Genomic DNA, 24,553 nt, shown 5'->3' with positions numbered 1-24,553 from the left:
ACTCAAACACTTACATGTTCACACAAATCCATTTAGGTGGTAACAACTGACCTTGTAGTGTACTTAAGTAACTTCATCATTTCATTTAATGTTGTTTTTCTTTATGAAGATCAGTGTTTTCAAAGCAGTTCACCTAGCGTATCTACATTTTTATTGCTTGTACACATATTACAAAGCTATATATACCTTTAATACTCCCAGTTGATGAGGAATTAAATAATTGTCTGAAATAGAAAACTTGTTTCAGTGTGCATGTGTTACTATCTTTGTATGGTATTAATTCATATTTAAGTGTAATATTTAATATAAGAGCATCCTTTCCTGTGTTTAGCGCGAAGCTCTAAGCTCGTGAGCGAGCATGTGCAGAATATTGTAAGCAAGCAAAACTAATATAAAGACCAATGCTGTTGTCACTGTAAATGTAGCATGACTTGCAAAGGTGAAGTTAAACAATAACACAGAGATAAATAATCTTAAGAAACACATCTAAATCTGTTTTTTTTTAAAGTGACATAAGTGCCTCATGTATTGCAAATGTGTACAAGCAAGTAGGGCTACATGGTGGTAATAAAAGCATCAGTCCTGTAGAAGGCAACTACAGATAACTACATTTTCTCAGCGGCAGCTAAATGATTAGAATCAGAGTGAAATTGATCTAGTTAAATCTCTGTTCTTCTTCCAGTGTCTACTCTATAAATGTCTAAAATAGCACAGATGTCAAACGTGTTGATATTGTTTTTGTATTTGCAAAAACAAAAGATGACATTTCCTGTGGGTTCTTTTTCCATGCTCTAATAATCCATTTTATAATTCATTTTTATATTTGACTTTTAAACACAATCGGATGGAAATGTTCTTACAATGTTCCAATAGTTTTGCAAGCATTTAAAAGATCATAGTGCCACAGGTGTGAGAGATCCGTGATCAAATATTCACACATCTTACATGTAAAATGATTAGTTTATTAGAAAACAGAAACAGCAATCAGACGTGATTTGGTCACATGATTAGTATTTTAATCTATTTTCATAAGTCACAAAGAGAAAGTGTTCTGTTTAGCGTGCATTGCGTGCCGCTGTGCATGTACAAGCGCATGTGTACATATGACATGGGTGTGCAGGGGGGTATGAGATGTGTATGTATGGATCCAGCCTGTCCAGCATTATAATAAGCAAAAGAGTGTCCAGCACTCGCCTGTCTAAACAATAGAGAGATGGATGCCGCTCCTGCAGTCAGCACATTGCACACACAGGGCTCAAAGGCTTGGACCTGCTGAACCAAGGATCAAAAGAAAGAGAGAGAGAGAATATGGAGCTGAGAGGCAAACCAGATCACAGGGAAACTGGAGAAAATGACAGAAGGGAAGGAAAATAGAACAAGAATGTAGAACGAAAGAGACAGAGCGTGAGAGACATGGCTGCTGAAGTAACTGTGTGTGTTTGTGTGTGTGTGTGTGTGTGTGTGTGTGTGTGTGTGGGTAGAAAGGCAGGCAAACTTTCTGCTGATGGCAGTGACTGTCCCCGGTCCCCCACAATGGTGCTGGACAACAAAACATGCAGCCGAGTCAGCATGACTTGTCCACAGATAAGCAGTGTGACCTTTGACCCCATACCACGCTCAAAACAGCTCGCAGCCAATGAAAAGTCAGAATCCTGCCTCTATAGGCTCGGGCTGGATGTGAATGTATATATATATCCCCGCTCAAAACGCCTGCGTCCATCACTTTCTCCAAAGGTCGGTCCGTTTCAACCTGCAATTGTAACTGTAAGTTTCCACTCTGAAGTCTTCTAACTGTTTAAGAACTGCTAGAATCACTGGATATTAAGGGGAATGTTGTGGTTTACCTGTCTACTCACACTTTGGACTAAAAGAACCAAGCAAGGATTGGCTCTTCTCTTAAACGTTAAAACTTTGGACTGAGTAGATGGAATATTGACACAAAATGCAGCAGGGTATGATTTTATGTTTTAGTCCTGCTCGCACTCGTTCAGTTGCTCACCCTGAGGTCATGTGGATGAGAAAGATGAGGGTTGGTATCCAATCCTTTAACCTTAAAAAATGGATCATGGTAGGTTTAGACAGATCTGTTCTTTGTGGCTGGTTAATGAGTGTTCTTGCTCTCATGGAAAGGGGCATGATCAGATGAAACCATTTTTGCTAACAAAAGGTTGTTGGGGTGGATTTGAGCAAGCAAAACATTAATAGGTGATCAGTTATACTCCAATTTAACTGGAAACGCAGAATGATGTACAAAGAACAACATCGTTTCACAAATGCTTGCATGTACATTATTGCAGAAATATGCTTACTTTTTCTCCATTTTGCTTTTCAAATTGAAAACTGGTGAAAAAAGAAAGAAAAGGCACTCAGCCTTGAGGTTTATATTCAGTACGTTATAGAAGAAGTCCAAAAGAGCAACTTAACACCCCGTCAAAATCTTGTTTTTGCTGACTTCCAGTGGTTTAACATCTCACCTTGCTGCAGTGATGTAGTAGTGTACTCCAGGGTGTGTCAGTCCACCGTGACGTCATTGTTGGGTGTGGTTACAGGTGCAACAGAGCACACCCGTCAGTGATTCTGATTATGGTCAACCGTGTTAGTTAACTCTTTAAAACCTTCATCAGGACGCATTTTCACAAAATGAAGGTACATCTAGAGATCAATTATTCTCCTATGTCGCTTTAAAGGTATGTGAACATCAACAGCAGAGCTACTGTATGAAGAAACAGACTGTTCCCTTTTAGCACTAAGGCAATTAAAAGGGTTTGAGCTGATTTTGATTATTTTAACGACCTCTTCATATCGACTTTCATTACATTTGAATATCAAAGGTTGCTTCAGTTTGTGGCATTTGCTGAGGGCCTTTGAACAGCTGTGATAGCGATGGCCCTGACTGTTAGATGAATGAACATGAATGTCGCCTTGTGCAACTGAAGGATCCCTCCAGTGACTCTTATCAACAGGAAGAACCCTTGTGCTCACACACCTGCCATTTTACACACCACTCTCACTGTGTTGGAGTACAAGCTGCATTCCAGCAGTCAAGAAACAGTAATTACCCTCTTCATAACCCCACAGAGATCTCTGAAAATGGCTGACTGACTTTGTGCTTCATCTCTCTCTAGATCTGATCATGTCTCACTCAGGTGCTCAGGGCAGCATTGGCAGCCACTCTGCCATCGGGCTGCGCAATCACAAGGTACTACTTATTTTTAATCAACCAATCCTAAAAACTACAAAAACTAATGGTGCATATTTGACTTCAGAAATAAATGCATTCAGCTACTTTTTTTACTTTCCAGATATACCTCTATGAATATGAGAACTTCCAGGGCCGTAGGATGGACCTGTTTGGAGAGAGCCGTAACCTGCGTGAGAAGGGTTTCGACAGAATCGGCTCCATCAGGGTCGAGTGTGGACCGTAAGTCACCAAACCCGCCGTCCAAATATATGTTACGACACTATATGTTTTCCCTACCCGATTAAAAGTAACATTTCAATCTGTCTGTCTATCCAGCTGGGTGGGTTATGAGCAGCAGAACATGACTGGTGAGATGTTCATGCTGGAGAAGGGAGAGTATCCCCGCTGGGACACCTGGTCCAACAGCTACCGGTGCGACCGCTTCATGTCGGTCAGGCCCGTCCGAATGGTAAGTTGGGATCAGCCTGCAGGGGTTATTTGTGCCGCATTACCTATCTATAGTGGCTGTGTGGTTTTTACCATTGTTGTCATCTACCCTCTCACCCATCTTCTATTGGCTCAAGGGAAAATGCTTTTTATGGTCGCAGTTTTATGCGTATTTATATTATTTATATGCTCATTCATTCAAACCAATAACCAGCATTACATAACAATAACTGTTTTCATACATACTTTTATACTTTATCTAACCTTAGCGGTCCTGACTGGACGTTTCTTGTTTTAAATCTCTTTATTGGTTAAAATCTGGGACAGAGAGTGAACCAGAAGCTGCACCAACAACATCTACAGTATCTGTATGAAAAGTGGTAAACATTAACATACTTGAAAGGGATGTTTACACATGTGTGAACATTTGCACATTCCATCCTCTTTGTTTTAAACACTGTGCTTTTCAGTTTAAAAAATATATATTTTATATATCTTTCATATTCCTTTCATATTTTTTATTGTAAATTCCAATTTTATTTATGATTGTTGACTTTTTCTGGACTTGTAAAATATTTTTATTTTACTGTGTTTAATGTTATGCACAAAATCACTCAGGCAAAAGTGTATGTGAAAACCTTTTTGGCAATACACCTGATTCTGATGTTTGTATGTTATAGGATCCCCAGGACCACAAGATTTGCCTGTATGAATGTCCAAACTTCGAGGGTCGTAAGATGGAGGTGTGTGATGAGGATATTCCAAGCCTGTGGTCTTACGGCTTCCAGGACCGCGTTGCCAGCATTCAGGTCACCGGTGGAACGTAAGTGATTTCAGAGAAAACTGACTTAAACTTCACTTACATATTAATATTGGCATAGTAAGAGAAGAAGTATATCTATACAGGTTAAGATTCCTTCTTGACAAAGTACAGAGAATTACATGAAAACTAAAAGCTTTTAGTCAACATCAGTAGAGCTTTGTGGTTCACATGTGTTTCTCCGACGCAGCTGGGTGGGCTACCAGTACCCTGGCTACCGTGGCTTCCAGTACGTGTTTGAAATGGGCCCTTACAAGCACTGGAATGACTGGGGAGCCCACCACCCCCAGATCCAGTCCATCCGCCGGGTGAGAGACATGCAGACGCACCGCAGGGGCTGCTTCGAGATGACCGCATAGAGAGGAGTCCGGCAGACTGTGGGCCAACAGGAGGGAATAGCAAGGGGTCAGGCTCGCCACGCTGCTAATCATCCCTTGGGAATTCTTCAACAGCCACTTAGCCACACAAGCTAATGGCTTTTGAATATTGTTATTGCTTTTACTGGTAGGACTTGGGAGTATGTGGCATCGTGAATGCTTCTGATGAGATGTTCTGCTTGTCACAGACTTCCAGAGTAACTGTAACACCCGTAAAAACGGTAGCAATGCTCTCTGTCTACAGACCTCATAGAAAGATGATATGATTTATCATATTTATGAAAATGGGATTATAGATGATTGGTAGATTTAAGGTGAAAGTTTGTGTTTATTAGTTTGTTTCAATGCTATTATAACCCTTTTATTTTATTTTTATTTACCCGCCTATGTGTTTCTAGCTGAAATGATGCCGATAAGCGCTCTCCTTCTCCTGAGATCCACAGATTTTAGAGAGTAAAGGGCTAAACAATCATATCACTCCTCACAAAGTACTACCATGGACAGCTCTCAGCTCTGCACATGCCCTGCAGTAAGATTGCCTAGCAGAGGGAGGCACTATCTCCTCACCACAAAGCAAAAGGCTCACTTCAGTGATGGGAGGAGGGGACTGGCCAGTCTGTGATTAAACAAGACAACGGTGGCTGTGCAGGGTGGTGTTTTGCAGATGTGAATATCTTTTGGCTGGCCTGTTTCAGCTCATTGATGGGGCTGTCCAGAAGATTTGCATTTTACACTTTCTCAGGGATGCTGGCATCTGGAAAGCAACTTTCCAATGAAAAAAAAAATGAAATAAAGATATTATAAAGCTGACAGATTGTCTCATCTCCTTCTTTGTTTCCCTGCTTTTGTGTATTATACCCAGGTGTTCTAACTGGACATCATTTCAAAGAGTCACTAATCAACATTTTTTGTTAACAATGGATCAAATATGTGTAATGTGAAAGAGGACGTTCGTAGTGACAAACCCACAGAGAATCATCACGCAACTCTGCAGTGTCTCTCAGCTCTAAAGAGCGTTATAGGGCCTTTCAGCTTTCAGTCTCACCGCTCTCATTTCCAGTGGCTGCAGGCAGATGTTTCCAGCAAAAAAGCTCTGATATACCCACTGTGCACTACCTGCCCTGCATCAAACTACAGACTGTTAAAGTATAGCTGGTGGGCATAGTGGAGCATTTAGCAGCTAAAGAGCCACATATTTCCTGCAGGAGTTGGTGACGACCAAAACTGAGGTAGAAGCAGGGTAAATATTGGACTTACATTCATCAGGAGGCCAGAAACACGACTCCAAATAAACGCTAATGTTGTTCAGTGTCTACTGAAAGCAGAGCATAACGACATTTTAAGGGGACACGTCAATGTTATGTTTACAGGTTGTTCTGCTGCCTCCTGGTGGACAAAAAAATATATATTAAAAATGCATTTTAAAAAAACAGCACACTTGATGATACCTTACCTGTTGAGGTGTATAGTGCTACCTCAAGAAGATATTGAATAAAAGCTTTAAGTTTTTGGAAACTTCAATGCACGGTGTGAACATATAACCTATAGGCTACTTTTAAAGGAGAGAAACTGACGTTTAAACAGCTTTCTGATGAATTAGCTCTCTGCTCTCCTATCATTTCAACATGTCATATCTGACACCAACTTACTTCTGCTTCACCGGAGGTAGGAGCTCATACTGAGTAATCAGTTACTGTTCCTGAGTAAAGCCCAGCCATGCACGCACTGGTGTATGAGCAGATGACGAGGCGCGCAGACTGTCAGCCACGCACTGCTGGTCGGTTTAAAGCCACAGGATTTGGATTAAATAGCTTGTGAGAGAGCCGATGAGCCTTGAGCGCGGGAGGGAGGGAGCTAAGGGCTGATTTTTATCTTTTACCGGATCGAGAAGGGGAGGAGGCACGGAGAATGAGTTATTCTTGTAGCAGCACAGAGCCTGTGTGCCGTAAGGTGTAGCCAGCGCGCAACTAAAGGCTGCGACGCAAGTAAATCGGCTCCCGCGGCGACGACGCCGAGAGCATCAGAAAAGCATCAGTTCCTGTCAGGTTGCACACCGAAACAGCCCTCTTCTGTTGGACATGAAAGTGCAGCAAGGCTGCAACTCATCAGACATGGGGATCCCGGTTACAACTGAAGAAGAATTGCGCAGAAATACCGTAATAACGCCCGAGGATGTGCTTGGGTTACAGAAGATCACCAAGAGTAAGTAACCTGCTACTGTAATTGGCAGGATGGGAAGAGTACTTAAAGCCTTACAGTTAGAGGAGATTAGTGCAACCCATCTGCTGCTGCTTTGTCTCTCGGTATGTAATGTAACACATTGCCTGCGTTAATTTACTGTATTTATTGGCTGCCTCGAGGAACCACACGTAGGTACCATGGACAGCGACACAGTCTGTCAGTCTCCATAGCTTTAGAGAAGACTTTCCACTTTTAACCAGCGTGTGTTTCACTCAGTGAGCAGTTATACTGTTAGGTCTCACACGAGGACAATTACTAGACCTTAGATTGCACGTTGAGTTCACCTCTGTTACTTCTGTTTGTATGTGTTTGCATGTTTGTGGGTGTTTTGAGTGTGAGTGTGTGGGCATTGGAGGAGAGAGCAGGTGACTGTATGTACTTCCTGGTGTGCTTCTCAAATCCTGCTGAAGGAAATCTGGCTCTTACTACGTCCTCACCTCAAGACACCTGTGGCTCTGAGGTAACAGGTGGCCCGAGACGTGAGCCGCTGATTATAGAGCTCGTCACAGACCGTAGTCAGCTGCAAGAGAAGAATACTATCAGCCTGTTGATTAACATGTTATGGAAACTGTCTCCATGTTATGTCATGGTAACAGAACTGAGACTGTAAGTCAACTCATAGGCCTGGTTTTAAGCTCCTGAGAAGAGTCAGAGAGGAATTTCACCAATTCTAAACTTTGCAAAGCTATCTACTACAAAATATGCCACCTGGATTATTTATTTATTACTGATTAGCTTTTGCTGACCCACGTAGCTGTTGTGATTGAGGGTGACAGAATGGGTGAAATGGTGTGAAGCACATAGAGGTCTAAGTCAGGGTAGTATACAGTATACAGTTTGTGGAGTAGAAAAAAATCTAATTACTAGATTTTTTCTAGAGCTTTCAACTACATCTCAAGATCTTCATCAGCAAATGAGAGCAAACTCTACTATTAGTTACTGTGAGAGGGGGTTGAAAGCTCTGAAAAAATCTGGTACAGTGGACCCTAAATTAAGAGTGTATAATGATATTCTGAATTTTACCCCCTCTACTTACCTAAACTAAATGTCTGATTACATAGCATAAAGAAAACATCAGATTTAGCTATCAGTAATCCACTTGCCACCAACAACAACAGGACTGAAACCTGCTTTCATTTTCAAATTGATTAATTGTGAATGAACTGACAACACAAAAAGCAAATATATCAGTTATCATTGTTTTTCTGATGTTGTAAACAGTTAATTTCCATTCATTCAAATAGCAATGATTATCTAAATGAACCCCCCTCAAACACAAAATCCCCCACAATGTTAACCCCATCTCTCTGCCCTCATGCCCTCTCAGACCAGCACATCTATTTTCATCTGGTACCCCCTCAGTGGAAAAGCAATAGTAGGGCTCCGCCAGTGCAATTATACTTAAATCACTCATGATGGTGCAGTAATCTCCGCTCTCCATTCACATCTAAATAATCTGGATTATGTCAGGAGGGCTGTAACGCAGCCTTCTGCAATGACGCGATACACCTCAGGCAATTAATAACCCTGGAGCTGAAGTGTGAGTGAGTTTGTTTACAGTTTCACATTGGAAATGTAGTTGTTGTGTTCCCTATCCATTCATTTACTTCATTTACACAGCTTCAAATTTTAACAGAAAGATGAGAAAGATGTAATATGTGTAATATCCACAAAAAAATGTTATACTGTCATAACCTGTCAGCAATTAAATTTCTGTTCATTTGAACTACGGCTGGACGATATTTGGATTTATACCGATGACCTGATGTTGAATCTGCTTCCTTGTTTCTCTCCAAGGCCCAATCATTTTAAACGGCAGACCACACAAAAGACCCACACCACAGAGATAAGCATAGCGCGCCGCGCAATTCAGGCAATCATTTTCTGCTGCAAGAGAAAGAAAATCACAGTTGGAAAAGAGGGGAAGAAGAAAATGCCTCACCCTACAGTTTAAATGACTTCTCCAGTTGTGTTTTTGGGAGGTACATGCCACCATTTTGGGGCGGCCCAGCTCCAGTCTGTCACGGTGGTTCAGTGCTGATAAGTGAGGCACCGCGCCTCATTGTCACACCGGCGGAGAGGAGAAGAAATATAATCCAGGCAGGAGAGAAGCGCCACTGAGATATGAAAAATGGCACATTATCAGTTTTCTGTTTACATGATGGATATGATATGAAGACAGGCAGAATGAACAGAAATACAGCTGTTACCGGATAAATGTTACGCTTATAATTGACATTTTGTAAAAAAAATAATAATAATTACTGATGGAAGTGAAATAGAAGTATCCTTGGTTAAAATCAACATTTATTTTTTGAGAAAATCTGGGATGGTTTTGTGCTGAATATTGTTATTTGTGTCTCTGCTTCTTCTCTGTTGTACCCACTCTCCTCTCATCCACCATGTCTAATTGTGTTTCCATGTAAGTGCACTGGAGTGAGCAGTCAGAGGAAGAGAGGGTGAGGATTTCCTGTTGATAAAAAGTGAAAAGCAGGGGGCTGAGTTGGTGGGGGCGTGTTGTTCAAGGTACCGGTGAGACAATGAAATACGATCCAGGAAGTTCAGATATAAGATTAATGCGTTTAAAGGCTTATCAGACGCCAAAAGACTGCACAGTGATTTATAACACTCAGAGACCGGATTGTACAACTCTGGAAAGTTATCACGGATGCAAATACAGCGTAGTCCAACAGCGTGTTTGCATGTATTTGATTGGCTCACAGAGCGCTTTGCTGGATGACGTTGTGCAGTAACAAATGTTGAGCCTGGTTCAGCTTTTTTTACCAGACGACCCTGCGTTGTTTTGCCGGAGCTGCGGCGACAGACTGCCGCCTGTCAAATGAACAAGAGGGCTGTGTTTCTAGCCTTAAAGGATTCACAGTTGTTTCGGTCTGTCTCAAAACAATACTCACATGTCCATATGAACATTAAAAGAGTTTTTGTTTGCTGTAATCATTCCTCCTGTTCATACTGGCCTTCCTAAAGAGAATTCAATGTAAGTGATGGGGCCAAAATCCATAGTCCTCTTTCTGTGTAAAAATGCTTACCAAAGTTTATCTGAAGTTATTATTAGGCTTCAGCAGTCTGAGTTAATTGAATCAAATGAGTATCTCCTGAAGTTTCTTTTTTTGCATCCCCAGACACATGCTGAGCCGCCGTGGAGGGACAGTAACACCAAGAGGGAATTTTGAAGTTATGTATTTGAGCTATGTTGGAAGATAATCCCTTGGCTGTCTAACTAAGACTGCCAAAGCCGCATATTAACTTCAGATAAACTTTGGTGTACATTTCAGCACAGAACAAGGGATTAGAATTTGGTCCCCTATCACTTCCATTGGAAGAGCTTTATACAGGGAACTCTTAATGTCCAGGATGAACAGGAGGAAAGATCACAGCAGCAAAAACTTCTTTCAGTGTTCTTTTGGGCACCCGACTATTGTTTTAAGACAAAGGTAAAAGTGTTCTAACTGGCCTCACAAAGGTTGGGCCTGCCGTCACAGGATAATGGTGCACACTTAGTTGTACACATGAAAAGTGAAGGAAGTAGGTCTAGTAGAGCTTGAGAGAGAGTTTGAAGTTTGAATCCCTCCTGAGGGAAGTGGATTTGCTTGTCAGTTTCAAAAGTTACAGAAATTGTTGAACGCAACTCTGATGTCAGGAAGGTGTGAGGGGAGGGAGTGTCAGACGCTGCTCAAAGATCTGACAAGGACTCGGTTTAAAAGCATACTGATGCCTTTAAGGATGTGAAATGAAGCGTCCATCAATATCAAATGAACTGTGAAAACAACCATTTATGTTTTTTAATCTGCTGTCTGTTAATATTTTATTCTTTAGTACTAGTGGTGCTCTAGTAAACACTGAATTATTTGCTTTCAAAGGCGGTGAGTTACAATCAGTGATATTATTTATGAAATTCTCAAACACTCTTGATGTCTTGCATCAGAATTTCTTCGCTATTAAAGTGAGTGCATTTCAAAACATTTCACAACAGCAATTCCAAAATTCTTAATAAGAATAGACGCAGATAATTAGAGGAGAGATGCCTTCAAAAAATAAAAACAAAATTGGAATTACTGTGTAATGGGATGCAGAAGCTCGACCACACTAGATGATCTGTTGTACTTTGGGTATTTTTGGCTCAAAGGACCCACATTGGTGTGTAATTTTGCCTCATCCGGATAATTTACTCAGAACAGTCCGGTTCCTTTTACATTAATGGGTGATCAATTATTTGGCTTTAATAAGTCTGGGACACAGAGCAGTGCTTTATCTGCGTCGGGCGGGATTTCCACTCTCTGTGGCTGCCAACACAATGGATACAGCTTTAATTAAAATTGATTGGTGCTGCCGGTTCTTAATCTCCCATGCACAGCTGTCACAAGGTTACTTTTTCAGAGTGATTTGACATGGAGAGAGACAGCTTGTTGCTGCATCCACATCAGTCATCAACACAATCTCATGCTTGTGCTTGGTCTTACTCGTTGATTCAGGCACTCGTTGCCAGACTCAGGATCAGAGTAACTAAATATTACAAATTTTATCATGTTAAAGGTGCATTATTTAAGATTGAACTGTCCTATAGTCCAAAATCAGTATGAATACTGAATACTGGCTGGTGTTGATATTTCTCCTTGAGGTGAGGCTGAAAGCTCCTTCACATCAGTCCTAACTGTGTGCATTTTGGATTTCAATTGACAAAACGGGGGAGTTGACCTCTACTCTTCAAGGTTTTGGTACTAGATAATATTAGCTCAGACCAACATGCAAAGAAGACTCAGAATGCCTTCTTAGTACCAATAAGAGGTGAATAATCCTAAAGACCTTGTCACTGCTGGAGGTCAGACGTGAGACACTCGACTTGTGGTCTTTGCTTGTAATCCCCCTTGAAATTTCTCTGCATAGAAATCAGACACAAACAAGAGCAGCTGCAAACATTTCTCCACAGTCAGATGTTCCCATGGCTCTCTATGTGCCAGATCACGGATGATATACCTCTTACATAGCACAAGTGGATTTTCAATGGCTTGCGTATGATAAGTACAGTATGTCAGCTATGATCCAAGCTGAACATTGTTGAAAAATGTTTTCTACATTAAGATGCAAGGTCTTAACCAGAGGTGCCCAACCTTTATGGCTTGTGACCCCTTAAGACAAAGCAATGTGTCTGTGAGTTAAGACCAGATCAACTAAAGTGGGAATTGTTCTTCTTCCTGTTTTACTTGAAGAATATTTAGAGACCTCAAAAGAGGTACGCTTAGAGGAACATCATACTGCTTTCTGTTAATTCTCTCGAGTCCTGTTAGATTCATCTTATGATGCCTTGGCCCTGACCTTCAGTTTGGGAGCCACTGGCGTTTAACACACATATTAAAAGTGATTTGCGTTTAGGACATTGTGTCGAAAAAACATACAACAAACCTAACCATGCAATCAAACACTCCTTTATGTCACGTTCTATTCATGCATGACTATGTTAGTTTATCTGAGACAGTGAACGCCCCACCGTCTCCTGATAGGATGAAGTTTCTGAAAGATCTAAATCAGATTAAACAGGGATGATCCTGAGCAGAACGCAGCCAACCTCATTCTCTATTTTAGCTGTTTTGCATGTAGAGCTGGGAGCCCTTACTTATGGTTCAGTTTTTACTTTAAATACTTTATCTGTACATTATTATTACTCCTACGGGGCAAAACTATGTACCCAGTAGATTTACACTAGTCTAGACTTACCTTCGTTCTCATGAGTGAAATTTACAGACGTCATGAAAGTAGACATCTATTTAGATATAATAAAACGACAAGTTCTTTTGGGCTCCTGGCCGTGCAGATAGGGATAACTTGCTGTAGTTGCTTCCAATAACCTGTTGTACAAATGGGTTGCAAGTGGTGACTTTTGCATAAAATATACAGTAGATAAAGACATTTAATTCACAAATATTACACCATTCTACTGAATTTTACTGAATTAATAATCAGTCTAACACAAAATGTTAGAACTTTGACGTAAGCTGTTCAGTTAAAGGCATCAATACTTAGTAAAAATCATCATGTATTTCCTATTGTTTGAATGAAACCTTTTTAATGCGTTTTTTTGTTCTGAACTTTCTGGGTAGAAACTGTCACTGTCCGCAAGGCATTTTCTCTTTTTAGATCATGCCCATAGAGAGGAGGGGAAGAGAGCAGGGAGGAAGACAAATCATTAGTGTCCCTCCAGGTTCCTCTCACAGCGTGACCCTAAATGTGACAGAGTGGTCACAGTGTGTGTGTGTGTGTGTGTGTGTGTGTGTGTGTGTGTGTGTGTGTGTGCCTGAGGTTAGATCATACTCTGTAATGAAGTAGTGTGGTTCACCTGAAGAATGGACACTTCTTACTGAGCCACTGATACATTCATGCAGGGTGAGCTGCTGCACAGTACGTATTTCAAAGTTGTAACGATAGTTTGGTGATTACAAAACCTGTTGTTCATCGCTTTTACATGTCTTTGAGCCCAAATCTTCTTCAGCCGAGGAAGTTTTTCTATTGATTTTACAATTTAACATTATCTCATCCCTTGAAGGAAAAAGTATGGAAGGAATACTACCAACATTTGGGGAAATATGCTTATTTGCTTTCTTACTGAGAGTTACAGTAACACTAAATGAGAAGATTGATACCACTCTCATGTTTGTACGGTAAATATGAAGCTACAGCCAGAAGCCAGTTAGCTTAGCTTAGCATAAAGACTGGAAACAAGCTGCTCTAAAGCTCACTAATTAACACGTCTTGTTTGTTTGATAATTAGTGTGCTTTAGAGGTGGTGGGAGGCAGATTTTTTTTCCCTTCAGACAGACTCAGGGTAGCTGTTTACAGTCTTTATGTGAAGCTAAGCTAACTGCATTTAAAGTACAGACATGAGAGTGATACTGATCGACCTCCTGGCGAGAAAGTGAATAAGCATATCTCCCAAAATGTCATCTTTTTTTGTCTTTCCATGAATGGTTTCGCGGTTCAGTGTCATTCTCATCCAGGCAGCTTAGATCACAATATCTGTCCTCATAAAACCCTCTCACTGAAGAATGTTTTTGTTTTTTTTCCCACTTGGTGATGCAGGCCAGAGACAGATAAGAGGAAAGACTCTCATCTGCATTCAGCTGCTCAGAGTGCAACCTCTGCATGAACCTCGACATTTGCCAGTTTGCCTACAGGTGCTGTTAACCGAGAGACATGAAGCAGCCTGTCGTACACAGGTGCACTGTACATCATGATGTGAACATCAAGGTGTGATGCTGATGTCACTAGCTGCCTTGGGCTATGAATTATCTTAACGTGAAGGCAAATAAACATGTATTGCATTGTTCTTCCTCATGTTCTGGGATTAATTCAACACACGGTGAGACCACAGAGTCAAATGAAAAGAATAAGGCATGTGAAGTCAATCCCTGCGGCTGAAAGTCTGTAACTCCAGGCTAATCTTGGGGATTAAGAGGCTATAAATGGCAGCTCGCTTGCTCTTTATGAATGCCACTTTGGTGTCAGACAGGCTCTGTGTATCTGAACACAGGAACACAGCATGACTCAAGACCTGGTGCTAATTTTACCCGCCATTGAGGGGCTGCTGCCAAGGGGATCTTTTCAGGACTGTATTGACTTTGTATTCCAGCAGAGCGAGAATTATTATGTTCAACAAGAATCTGGTCTTTGGGTCTGTGACGAATGTGTGTGTGTGTTATGGATAAGGTAGAAACCACACATCAAAAACCTTTGTAAGGCTAAAAACAAGAAATTAGATAAGATGTGATTTACCAAGTGAGTGTAGACAGACCAGTGTGTCATTGAGGGATAACACCTGTCCTGAGAGTTAATGACATGTTTCTCCACAGAGACAATAACATATATTGTAATCAATCAAGTCATATTATAATTGAAGTCACTGTTGGCACACACCCTCTTAATATTCTGCATTAAAATCTGCAGATCCTGATTCCTCCTGTGCTTCAATGCTTATAGGAGGAATCTATAGGAGGAGGCCTCAGGTATACCTTCATCCGACGTGGAGCATTTCATTTGCATACCACTGATGCCTAACCTAAGATACTCTCCTTTGATTCGCTGCTGCACCTTGTTGTTGCGGAGAAGCCAGGTGGATGAGGGGAAGGAAAAAGACACGCTGATCGAGCTGGCACACTATCAGAAGGAGCGTTGCTAGGTGACAGTGTTGAAGGAAGTGAAGTGGAGCACTTTGCGTGTGTGTGTGTGTGTGTGTGTGTGTAGATGAAAGAAAGAAGGCAAAAAGAAAAAGAACTGAGGTATGAACATGTATATCATGGTGTTTTGGGAATATTGTACAGGAACATTTTACCCTCATAATTTCAATACAAGGTGATTCATGTAGTTGGGAGAGTAATTAACTGACGTTGAACTGAAATAACTGAAACGTTATTTCTTTGCATGGATGCACAGTTATAGCAGGGAGAAATTCACTATCTTTTCCTATAGAGGAACAGCGACTTAGGCAACAATGTGTGCAGTATGGTTTTCCTTTGTACTGCGAGGGCTACTTGGTGTTGCAGCCAGAGCAAATTCTTAAAGGAATAGTTCAACATTTTGGGAAATGCGCTTATTCGCTTTCATGCCGAGAGTCAGATGATTAGATGGATACCTCTCTCATGTCTGTACGATAAATATGCAGCGGGAGCCAACAGCCGGTTAGCTTAGCTTAGCATAAAGACTGGAAACAGGAGGAAACTTGTTAGCCTGGCTCTGTCCAAAGGTAACAAAATCTGCCTACCAGCACCTCTAAACTAACACAGTATGTCTCGTTTGTTTAATCCGTACGTAAAGGGGGGTTAAGGGCCCGACTATTTCATGGTCAAGCTAAGCTAAGCTAACTGTCTACTGGCTGTAGCCCCATATGGAAAGGACAAACATGAAGGTGGTATCAACTTTTGGCAAAAAAGGTGAGTAAATGTTATTACAAAAATGTCGAACTACTCTTTAAACAATTCTTCATGTTTGCAGACATGTTTCCTTGTTCCATGTTTTGGCCCTGCCTCTGGAGTGCTTTCTCCATTTCTTCACCCACCTATTCATAGCATGCAATTATGTGTTTGTTTTAAGGTGAAAGGGAAGTATTTATGCCCACTGGGTAACATTCAGCGATTGTGCTAATGCTTACAGTGCACTTTAGAGTTGGTTACTAAATCCTGAAAACCATTGTGCCAGATGAATTATTTGATTAATTCACTCTGACAGACACGTGTAAATGAACAAGGATCACTTGTCCTAGGATTTGTCCCAACTATATGTTTCTAGAAACAAGTTTATAATCTATCTACACTTTGACAAATGAGAATGCTTTTCCCAAAATAAGAAATGTATGATGTAATAATTCTAAATATTCCCAAATGAAAGCCAAGACATCTGTTATTACTATGAAACAAGGGCCTGGTCTACATGAGAAAGACTGAGACAAACGGCAGCCTGCAAAAGAGGTTACATTCATCAGATATAGCAGTCAAGACGTTTCACAATTGTTTCCCCTCAAATATGCATCGTTTTTCTCTGTATCCCATGTCTGTCATTGTCTCCATGTTTCTCCCTCTCTACCCCCACAAACTGGAAATGACTCTCATCATTCAGTGTGTATTTTGTTCCTTTTCTCCCCCCACAGCTCACACCTAATTTTTCTGTCACTACATCTGAAAAAAAGGGTCAGATTTTTATTACTACTCCTACAAATCTCTAAAAGACAAGTACTGCCAGTCATCATCAGTCAAGCTGCTCCATGTGCAGAGGCCATGGAATCAAATTGTACTCTGTGGTGTAGTTTGGAGCTGGTAACAAGCTTCGGGTTTCATAGGACTGTAGGAGTGGACTTGGTTATGTGTGAATACTTCCGCTCGGCTGGGTGAAAGTGACTTCGCTGGCTGTGCTATCAGATGAAATGCTCCATCTGTCTTTCTTAGCAGGCTTGGCAAGTAGCCGTCTCTGATTCACAAAATACGTCCATCGATCAACTGCCCACAAAGAGAGCTGCTCAGTGACATCTACACAAGATGCATTCAGTATTCTGCCAACGGATTTTCAATGAAGTGCCATTTTTGTCAGAAATGATAAATTCAGTGGGTGACAGTTACCTCGATTGATATAATGTGGCTATAGTTCGGGGATGAACATCGCTGCCTGCAGTTAGAAATAATAGAATAATTAGCAATATGGTTATGATGCATTTTGTATTGTTCATTCACCTAAAACAAACAGATATGTTCAGACAATTGTGTCGCATACAGTGATTCTGTTGATTCTGTAATTATATGGTAATTACAATTAATAAAATCCTACATATTGTATTGATTAATCCTGTTAATTAACCCTTTATTAATCACATTAAAATATATATGTTGATATTGAAAGATTTCACACGTGACAAGTTGGAGTTGGTGGTGTTTGTTTACAGCATGATAACCAGGCCCACTTGACAGGTTTCAGCAGTGTAACACGCAGACAAACATCAATATAACATATTACATAAATCCTCCACTCTGAAAATCATGTTGCGATTACATTAGCTAGTTTGGTTTAACCTCAGTGCACTGAAATAAAAAACACTCAATCAATCAATCACTTGGCCTGAGACCAAGTGTACATGCGCATTACATCACTGTCACATTAAATGGGAGCAGTAAAAAAAATGATTGCTGGGTATAAATCATGTTAGCAATGCATGTATTTTTAACATGAGTGGTTAACACTGTGAATAGTGTGATTGAATGCAATGTTCATTTCTGTGCACTGAAGAGAGTTGTAGTATTATATAACAGCATTTGGTCCCGTTTATGATTGTTTGAAGCTTATCTTCTAGTCAAGATGATTTGAGTTAATCTGTGGCTAACTCTCTGCGATGATTACCTTCAGGCCACGTAGTATCCAAGTACTCTATAAATAGCGTGTGAAAGTGTTTTCCTTGCTGTTGCTTTAGAAGAAACACAGTTCTAAACTAACAGTAGGCTTATAGTAATATTCTCAAAGCAGATAAGCTCCTCACATCAAATGAACTGGCACTAGAGGGCACTGCATCAAACAGCAGCTCTCTAACCCTCTTACTGTAGTTTGGAAGGCAATATAAAGAGACTTTGCCTTTTTGAGCCAGAGCAGCTTTTCATGGAAACGTCTTGACCGGTTCTTGTGATGTTCACCATGGAAACAGCTCATGTGCAGAAGGATGCAAGTATACATACTCGCACACAAAAATACATATGTATACATAAACATGTGCAAGATATACATGCATTCTCTGCACGCACACATGCATATAAACACAATCCTTAATAAAAACATCCCTCCCATCAGAATTTACACAGCCAACCGCCTTTTTACAGTTATTTCTGATTTGTCCATGAGTTCTTAACATGTTTCTATACACATAATCAGCCAAGACATGTGGTTATTTATGGTTAATAACTGGGGCTATTAAATTATTCTAGATATTATTTTTTGGGAGGGATGCATGTCATCTAATGTGGCTAACTTTAGTATCAGACAAAGTGAGTGCAATATTTCACATTGGTGACCATCAAAATACATGAAAATGATGATCACACAAGACATAAGCTTCTTAACTTAGGTATAAAAAGGTTATATACACATTAAAGAATTTCAATTTAAATAAGATTTGGTCTGGTCTTTTGTGCCTCATGCAGCTGTAAAATCAATTTAGTGAATGCTGTAATGTAGAATTCATAAACATGATTTACACCTGTAACCAATAAGAACCACATGAAGAACTCTAATGATGATGATGTGAAAAGAAGAGGACTTTAGACGCTGCTATTAGGGCTACGTTATATGTTTTTAAATTAACATATCACAAGATCCATCAGTATGATGAAGCATTCTGAAACACTAAATACAATGTTCAATACAATGTACAAAAATGTTGACAAGGTTTGTCAGGTCATGCTTGTGGGTTGACCATGACGCAGGCTGACTCAATCACATTAGTAAACCACAAATATTTGCATTTAAATTATCTAATTATTCAATTGCACTTTTGTCTGCAACTTAAGAAAAGAAAGACACTAGATGTTCTGTCATCTTTGCTGTAGTTTTCAACGTCAGCAGATTTCAATTCAATTCAATTCAATTCCTGATGAGATAGTAGGTGTGTGTGCGTGTGTGTGTGTGTGTGTGTGTGTGTGTATGTGTGTGTGTGTGTGTGTGTGTGTGTGTGTGTGTGTGTGTGTGTGTGTGTTTCCTAACCAGTCGTTCCATGTGATGGTAAAACACAATAAGCCTCTTAGGTCTAATCCTGCCCCATTGGGAGGGGAGTGTCTCACACATGCTTACACACACACACACACACACACACACACACACACGGTGCTAGCATGTCCAAATCTGTCACCCTGCTCGGGGTACTTGAGTTTCTGTCTTCCAGTGGGCTTGTGTTCATTCAGTCAGCAATATTATAGTAAGGCGGTGTGTGTGTGTGTGTGTGTGTGTGTGTATGTGTGTGTGTGTGTGTGTGTGTGTGTGTGTTTGATGAATTTACATGAAGCAGAACAGAAACCTCAGGACGTAACATAACTTCACGAGAGACACAAAACAAGCAATAAAGAAAAAACATAAAATGACCACTAAAACCTTAATGCATAAAAAAGGAGAAGTCCAGGTTTAGTGCCGGGATGCGATCACCACCATAAAACAAATGCTGTGCAGTACATTGCAGTATATATGAGCTGTAAATACATCAACGCTTCATTCTGAAAATTGTGCGTACCCTGTTTGTGTTTTGTTATGTGCAGAAATAAATAAGACACTTTGAAATATGTTGTAAGAAGGTGAGAGAACAATCCAGGTTCAGTGTCGGCAGACGATGTGTTTCTTCTTTCCTCTGCAGACAGGAAGCAGCGAATTAATGAATTAATTAATCTTTTTGAGTTTTATGAGGTTCTTTGTAGCTAAAAAACGTTCAGGCTTGTTGCTCCTTTGACACTAGCTGACTTAATCCCATTGTTTTCTAGTCTTCTAAGGAGGAAGGACAACAGAGAGAGAAACTTTACACTGAATAACACTGAGATACTCTGCACACAGTGAGATCATTTAATCTGTGGTATTTCTGTCCGTCCCGGAAGAGGAATCCCTCCTCTGTTGCTCTTCCTGAGATTTCATTTCCAGCTGAATGTTGTTGTGTAGGTGTCATATGTTGAAAAGAAAGCAAATTTGTGACTTTGTAATTTTGGGCTACGTACATAAAACAATTTTGAAATGTATGTGCTAACTGATGTGTTACCCACTCTGAAAATACAGAGATGTAGTCCACACACTCACAACAGAAGGATTTAGACTGATTCTTTGTTCATTCTACTTTACATACTGTAGGGGTTATATGTATAAATGTGTGCATCCATCCCCTCGAATGAGTCTGAGAGTCCACAAAGTGTGACCTGAACTACTGTCTGAGCTTTTATTAGTGCGGCCGAGGTCTTCAGAGGGGATGTGTTATTGTTGGTGTCGTACCTCTGCCACAGAGAAAGATGTGATGTGTAAAAATAAAATACCATCCTTGGCCTTATTGTGAGGTTACAGTGGTGAGCATTCAAAGAAAGGTCAGGAGAATGTATTCAGCATGGAGCAGGCTTGAATAAGATCAGTTCAGACATGCCCATAGCAGCAGATATTACTGTGTCTTGGCAGAGAACTACAGAGGAGTCAGTTTCTCATTAATTAACAGCTTGCTGCCTGACATGAAAGGTTTGCCTCATTCACAGTGATTTCATGAAAAGAGGAGAGAGAGACTGTTTGTGGTATTGTGTATGAGAATACTGCTTTTTTAGGGTCTTTTATCTCTTTTTTTTTCAGATTATCTTTGTTCTCCAGAAGAAAATGTCCACATGATCGACTTCACCAGGTTTAAGATCCGTGACATGGAAACAGGGACGGTCCTGTTTGAGATTACTAAACCTCCGACGCCAGGTCAGCACCGACCTCACACACTAGATGACAGATTATACCTGACGAACTTACATTGACCCCCCCCCCCCCCCCGAACACAAACACTACTTATACGTTATATTAACGTACATCACCCCTGTCCCCCCTGCGTTACATTAACGCACCCACCCCCTACTGGACACTTTATCTGGACACTTTACTTTATTCTGGTCACTGCACTGTTGTTATTTATCTTATCTTATTTTTATTTTTATTCTTATTTTAGCTTTTATATTCTACTTATTTGTATCAAAACAATAGCACCTTCATACCACAGCAAATTCCTTGTAATGTATGTTACTTGGCAATAAACAGTTTCTGATTCTGATTCTGATTCTGATTCTGATAAGACAGATCACATATTTTGTAATACTATATGAGCTGAAGTCGATGTTTTGTTGTATGTGAGCTACTTGCTTTTTTATCTCACTGTCCACGGTATCTTTTTGAGGGTATTTTACTTGTTAATTTCTATTACATGATATTATTGTTGTCCCCATGACCCTGCAAAGGTTAAGCGAGTATAGACAATGTAATAATGGATATTATTCATGTCACTGAGAGGAAAAAACAGTTTGTAAAGTGAGCTGTGGTTCCAACACAAAAGCATTTGTCTAAATAATGAACTGAGGAAATTATTAAACTAAAAAAAAGCACCTCTTTTCTTTTAAATGTCTCTTCTTTAGCAGGAGGCAGAAAGCACTGTGACCCCAACGCCGGCCGTTTTGTCCGATACCAGTTCACCCCGGCCTTCCTGCAGCTGCGGCAGGTCGGAGCTACGTAAGTTAACGTTCGGCGTGTCTTTGTTACATCCAAATGGCAAATGAAGAGAGACGCGTGTCCTGAGGTCTTGAAAAAGCTGAATGATGATGATGCAGTATTGTCCTTCAGCCCTGATACACTGACAGAAGACACATACCGGATGTAGGAGGCGTGTGGGCTTCAGAGTGGGACGACAGGCTGACGATGATAACTGTGAACATACAGAGCAGCCCGGCCCACCTGCTGTGTCAGCCTCCGAATAGTTGTCAGTGCTCCTGAGCGGTGTTCATCATCAGATTCTTACTCTGTGACAACTGAGTCATCTCGATAATCGAGGCCTAATTTTACAACTTAGGTTTTATTTTCACAATTTTAGCCATCATTCTTACCCATAATAACAGCATTTTAACAAGTTACAGTAATTGCTGAGATCAGGCTATCAGACAGGATGTAAACAAACTCCCAGGCAGTCAAACTTTTTTTGTATTTCCGTGATCCCACAGATGTGTCCTGTGGCGGCCACTGCCACTTGTTACATTCGTTCAACGCAGAAGAAACATCATTCTGGACAAAAAGTAGACATCTGTGAGATCACTAAAATAACTTTGGAAGTCCTGCTTTGACTTAACCCCTAAGGTTTGCATTGGGATTAGATCACAAGTAGTTGTGCACACAATTATTCTCCTTTGCAGTGACGTATCATTATTGCATCTGGGTGTGCACACTGCTCATTTTTCTTGCCCCGATGGACTTTGTTGTAATGATGTTGCTGTGTTCCCATATGTCAGCAATTATTTTGGTAAGTACAATGTTGTCATAACAGCTACAAGAATAAGGCCCAAGTTGAAACTAACTGGATTTAACCTTTAACCTTTGAGCAGTCCCAAAACGTTGTATTATCATTTGCTTCCAGGCTGGTAAATGAATTTCCTCCCTGTGTCTCTGCAGAGTGGAGTTCACGGTGGGAGACACACCTATCAACAACTTCCGCATGATTGAGAGACACTACTTCCGCGACCAGCTGCTCAAGAGCTTTGATTTCGAGTTCGGCTTCTGCATGCCCAGCAGCAAGAACACATGTGAGCACATCTACGAGTTCCCCGCACTGTCTGAGGAAATCAGTGAGTGTCACAATACTGCAACACACATAACCACGAGAGACGAACACACACACACACACACACACAGACGTTTTATTAGATCTAACAGGATTTAATGACGCAAAATCCTGAGTGCTGTGTGTCTCTTCTCTCTCTCAGTGCGTGAGATGATCCTGCACCCGTATGAGACACAGTCTGACAGCTTCTACTTTGTGGACAACAAGCTGGTGATGCACAACAAGGCAGACTATTCCTACAGTGGGGGGCCATAGGAAGAGCACCCTCCACCCATTCACTCCTCCCTGCTCTAGACATTTTCCACAAACCACGTACCACTTCAGGACCAGAAACAGATGAACTGATGGACAAGTCACTGGCATTAAACGCTCTTTTCTCACTCGCGTTAACTTCTTCAATTTACATTCAGATATTCAGCTGCCAGACCAATACATTCCTCTCTTTGCAGGAACATCGAATTCTGCCAGTTTTATCATCAGTTTGCATCAGTGTGTGTTTGAGTGAGTGTGTGGGCAGCAAACACATGCAGTGTCTGTACATACTGTTGATTTCAGTCTGTATATGTGGGTTCCACTTGATCATCAGGAAAACTTTTTTGTTTTGAAAGCTATTCATATGACGAGGCAGAGACACACCATGAGACAAAGAGAGAAATTACCCTAAAAAAGTTCAGTAATAATTAATCCATTCAGATGTACATTTATATAGTTTGTATAGGAATCTCATTACGTTTTTACTCCTGAAGTTTCTTAAATTTCTAGTAGCACACATCTGACTGACTCAGTCCTCCTCCCATGATCTTGGCCTGTCATCGTTCATTTGAATGACAAACAGAAATGTGTACTTTGTCAATGTGAATGTGTCATTTGTTGTATGTTTTCATGTTCATAGAACTACTACTTCAGGAGTATTTTTTAAATAAATAGCCATTTTGAAGTGTCGAGAAGTGTTGAGAAAACTTACGTTAGCTAAAAGTCAGATACCAATTTTGATATCCAGTACGTTCTCTGTAGTACTGAACACTGTGTATACTTTAATTATGATAAATGTTTTAAGTATAAAATGAAAAAGTATGTAAAGTTTTGACAGCGGAAATTCCATCACTGCAATAAATATGGGATTTTTTCGACATCTTGATATCCATTGTTTATTTGTTGAAGATGAAACGCTACGCTGAACAAAGAAAGTAAACAGCGTGGTAAAAATCATGTTGAGCCGACAATAGATTATCAAAACAGTGAAGCACAAAAAATAATCAGAATAAGTATAAACAAACAGAGTAGACAAAATAAAAGGAATAAAAAACACGTGAATATAAGATATTGGTAAGGTAACAGAATTTATTTTGTCAGCTTTGTTTCTCTTTTATTGGTGAGATGGAGAAGATTTATTCCAAAATGCTGATTTTGCCTGATTCAATAATTCAAATTTATACAGTGTTCTCTCAAGGCACAGACACAGGTTTGGAAATGTACTTACATTTTTCTTTAAGAGCACTGATGAAAGATCCCTTCCAGACAGCTTTTAAAGATATAAGAAATACTTCGCTTGGCTCTGATAAGGTTTTTCCACAGTTACCTAGTTAATAATCTACTACTTCTCCTTCAGTGAAACAAACTGAATATGTGCAAATGTT

General features: G+C 40.4%; 2 protein-coding genes across 2 annotated transcripts; both read left to right on the top strand.

Annotated features, from left to right (window-relative positions):
- The first annotated feature begins 1,650 nt into the window (after positions 1-1,650).
- On the top strand, positions 1,651-4,807 carry crybb1l3 (crystallin, beta B1, like 3). Its single transcript, XM_070906555.1, has 6 exons — positions 1,651-1,764; positions 3,126-3,199; positions 3,303-3,421; positions 3,518-3,650; positions 4,309-4,451; positions 4,639-4,807. Exons 2-6 carry the CDS (start codon positions 3,134-3,136, stop codon positions 4,805-4,807), a joined length of 630 nt encoding a protein of 209 aa, XP_070762656.1. The 5' UTR covers positions 1,651-1,764; positions 3,126-3,133.
- Positions 4,808-6,903: 2,096 nt separating this feature from the next.
- Positions 6,904-23,171, top strand: unc119a1 (unc-119 lipid binding chaperone a1). Its single transcript, XM_070906136.1, has 5 exons — positions 6,904-7,027; positions 20,906-21,019; positions 21,727-21,817; positions 22,748-22,920; positions 23,059-23,171. The coding sequence occupies exons 1-5, from the start codon at positions 6,904-6,906 to the stop codon at positions 23,169-23,171; spliced, it is 615 nt and encodes a 204-aa protein (XP_070762237.1).
- Positions 23,172-24,553: the final 1,382 nt, after the last annotated feature.

The sequence above is a fragment of the Enoplosus armatus genome, chromosome 5, assembly GCF_043641665.1.
Source record: "Enoplosus armatus isolate fEnoArm2 chromosome 5, fEnoArm2.hap1, whole genome shotgun sequence".
Classification (NCBI taxonomy): Eukaryota; Metazoa; Chordata; class Actinopteri; order Centrarchiformes; family Enoplosidae; genus Enoplosus; species Enoplosus armatus.
This window is presented reverse-complemented; position numbering and strand designations above follow the sequence as displayed.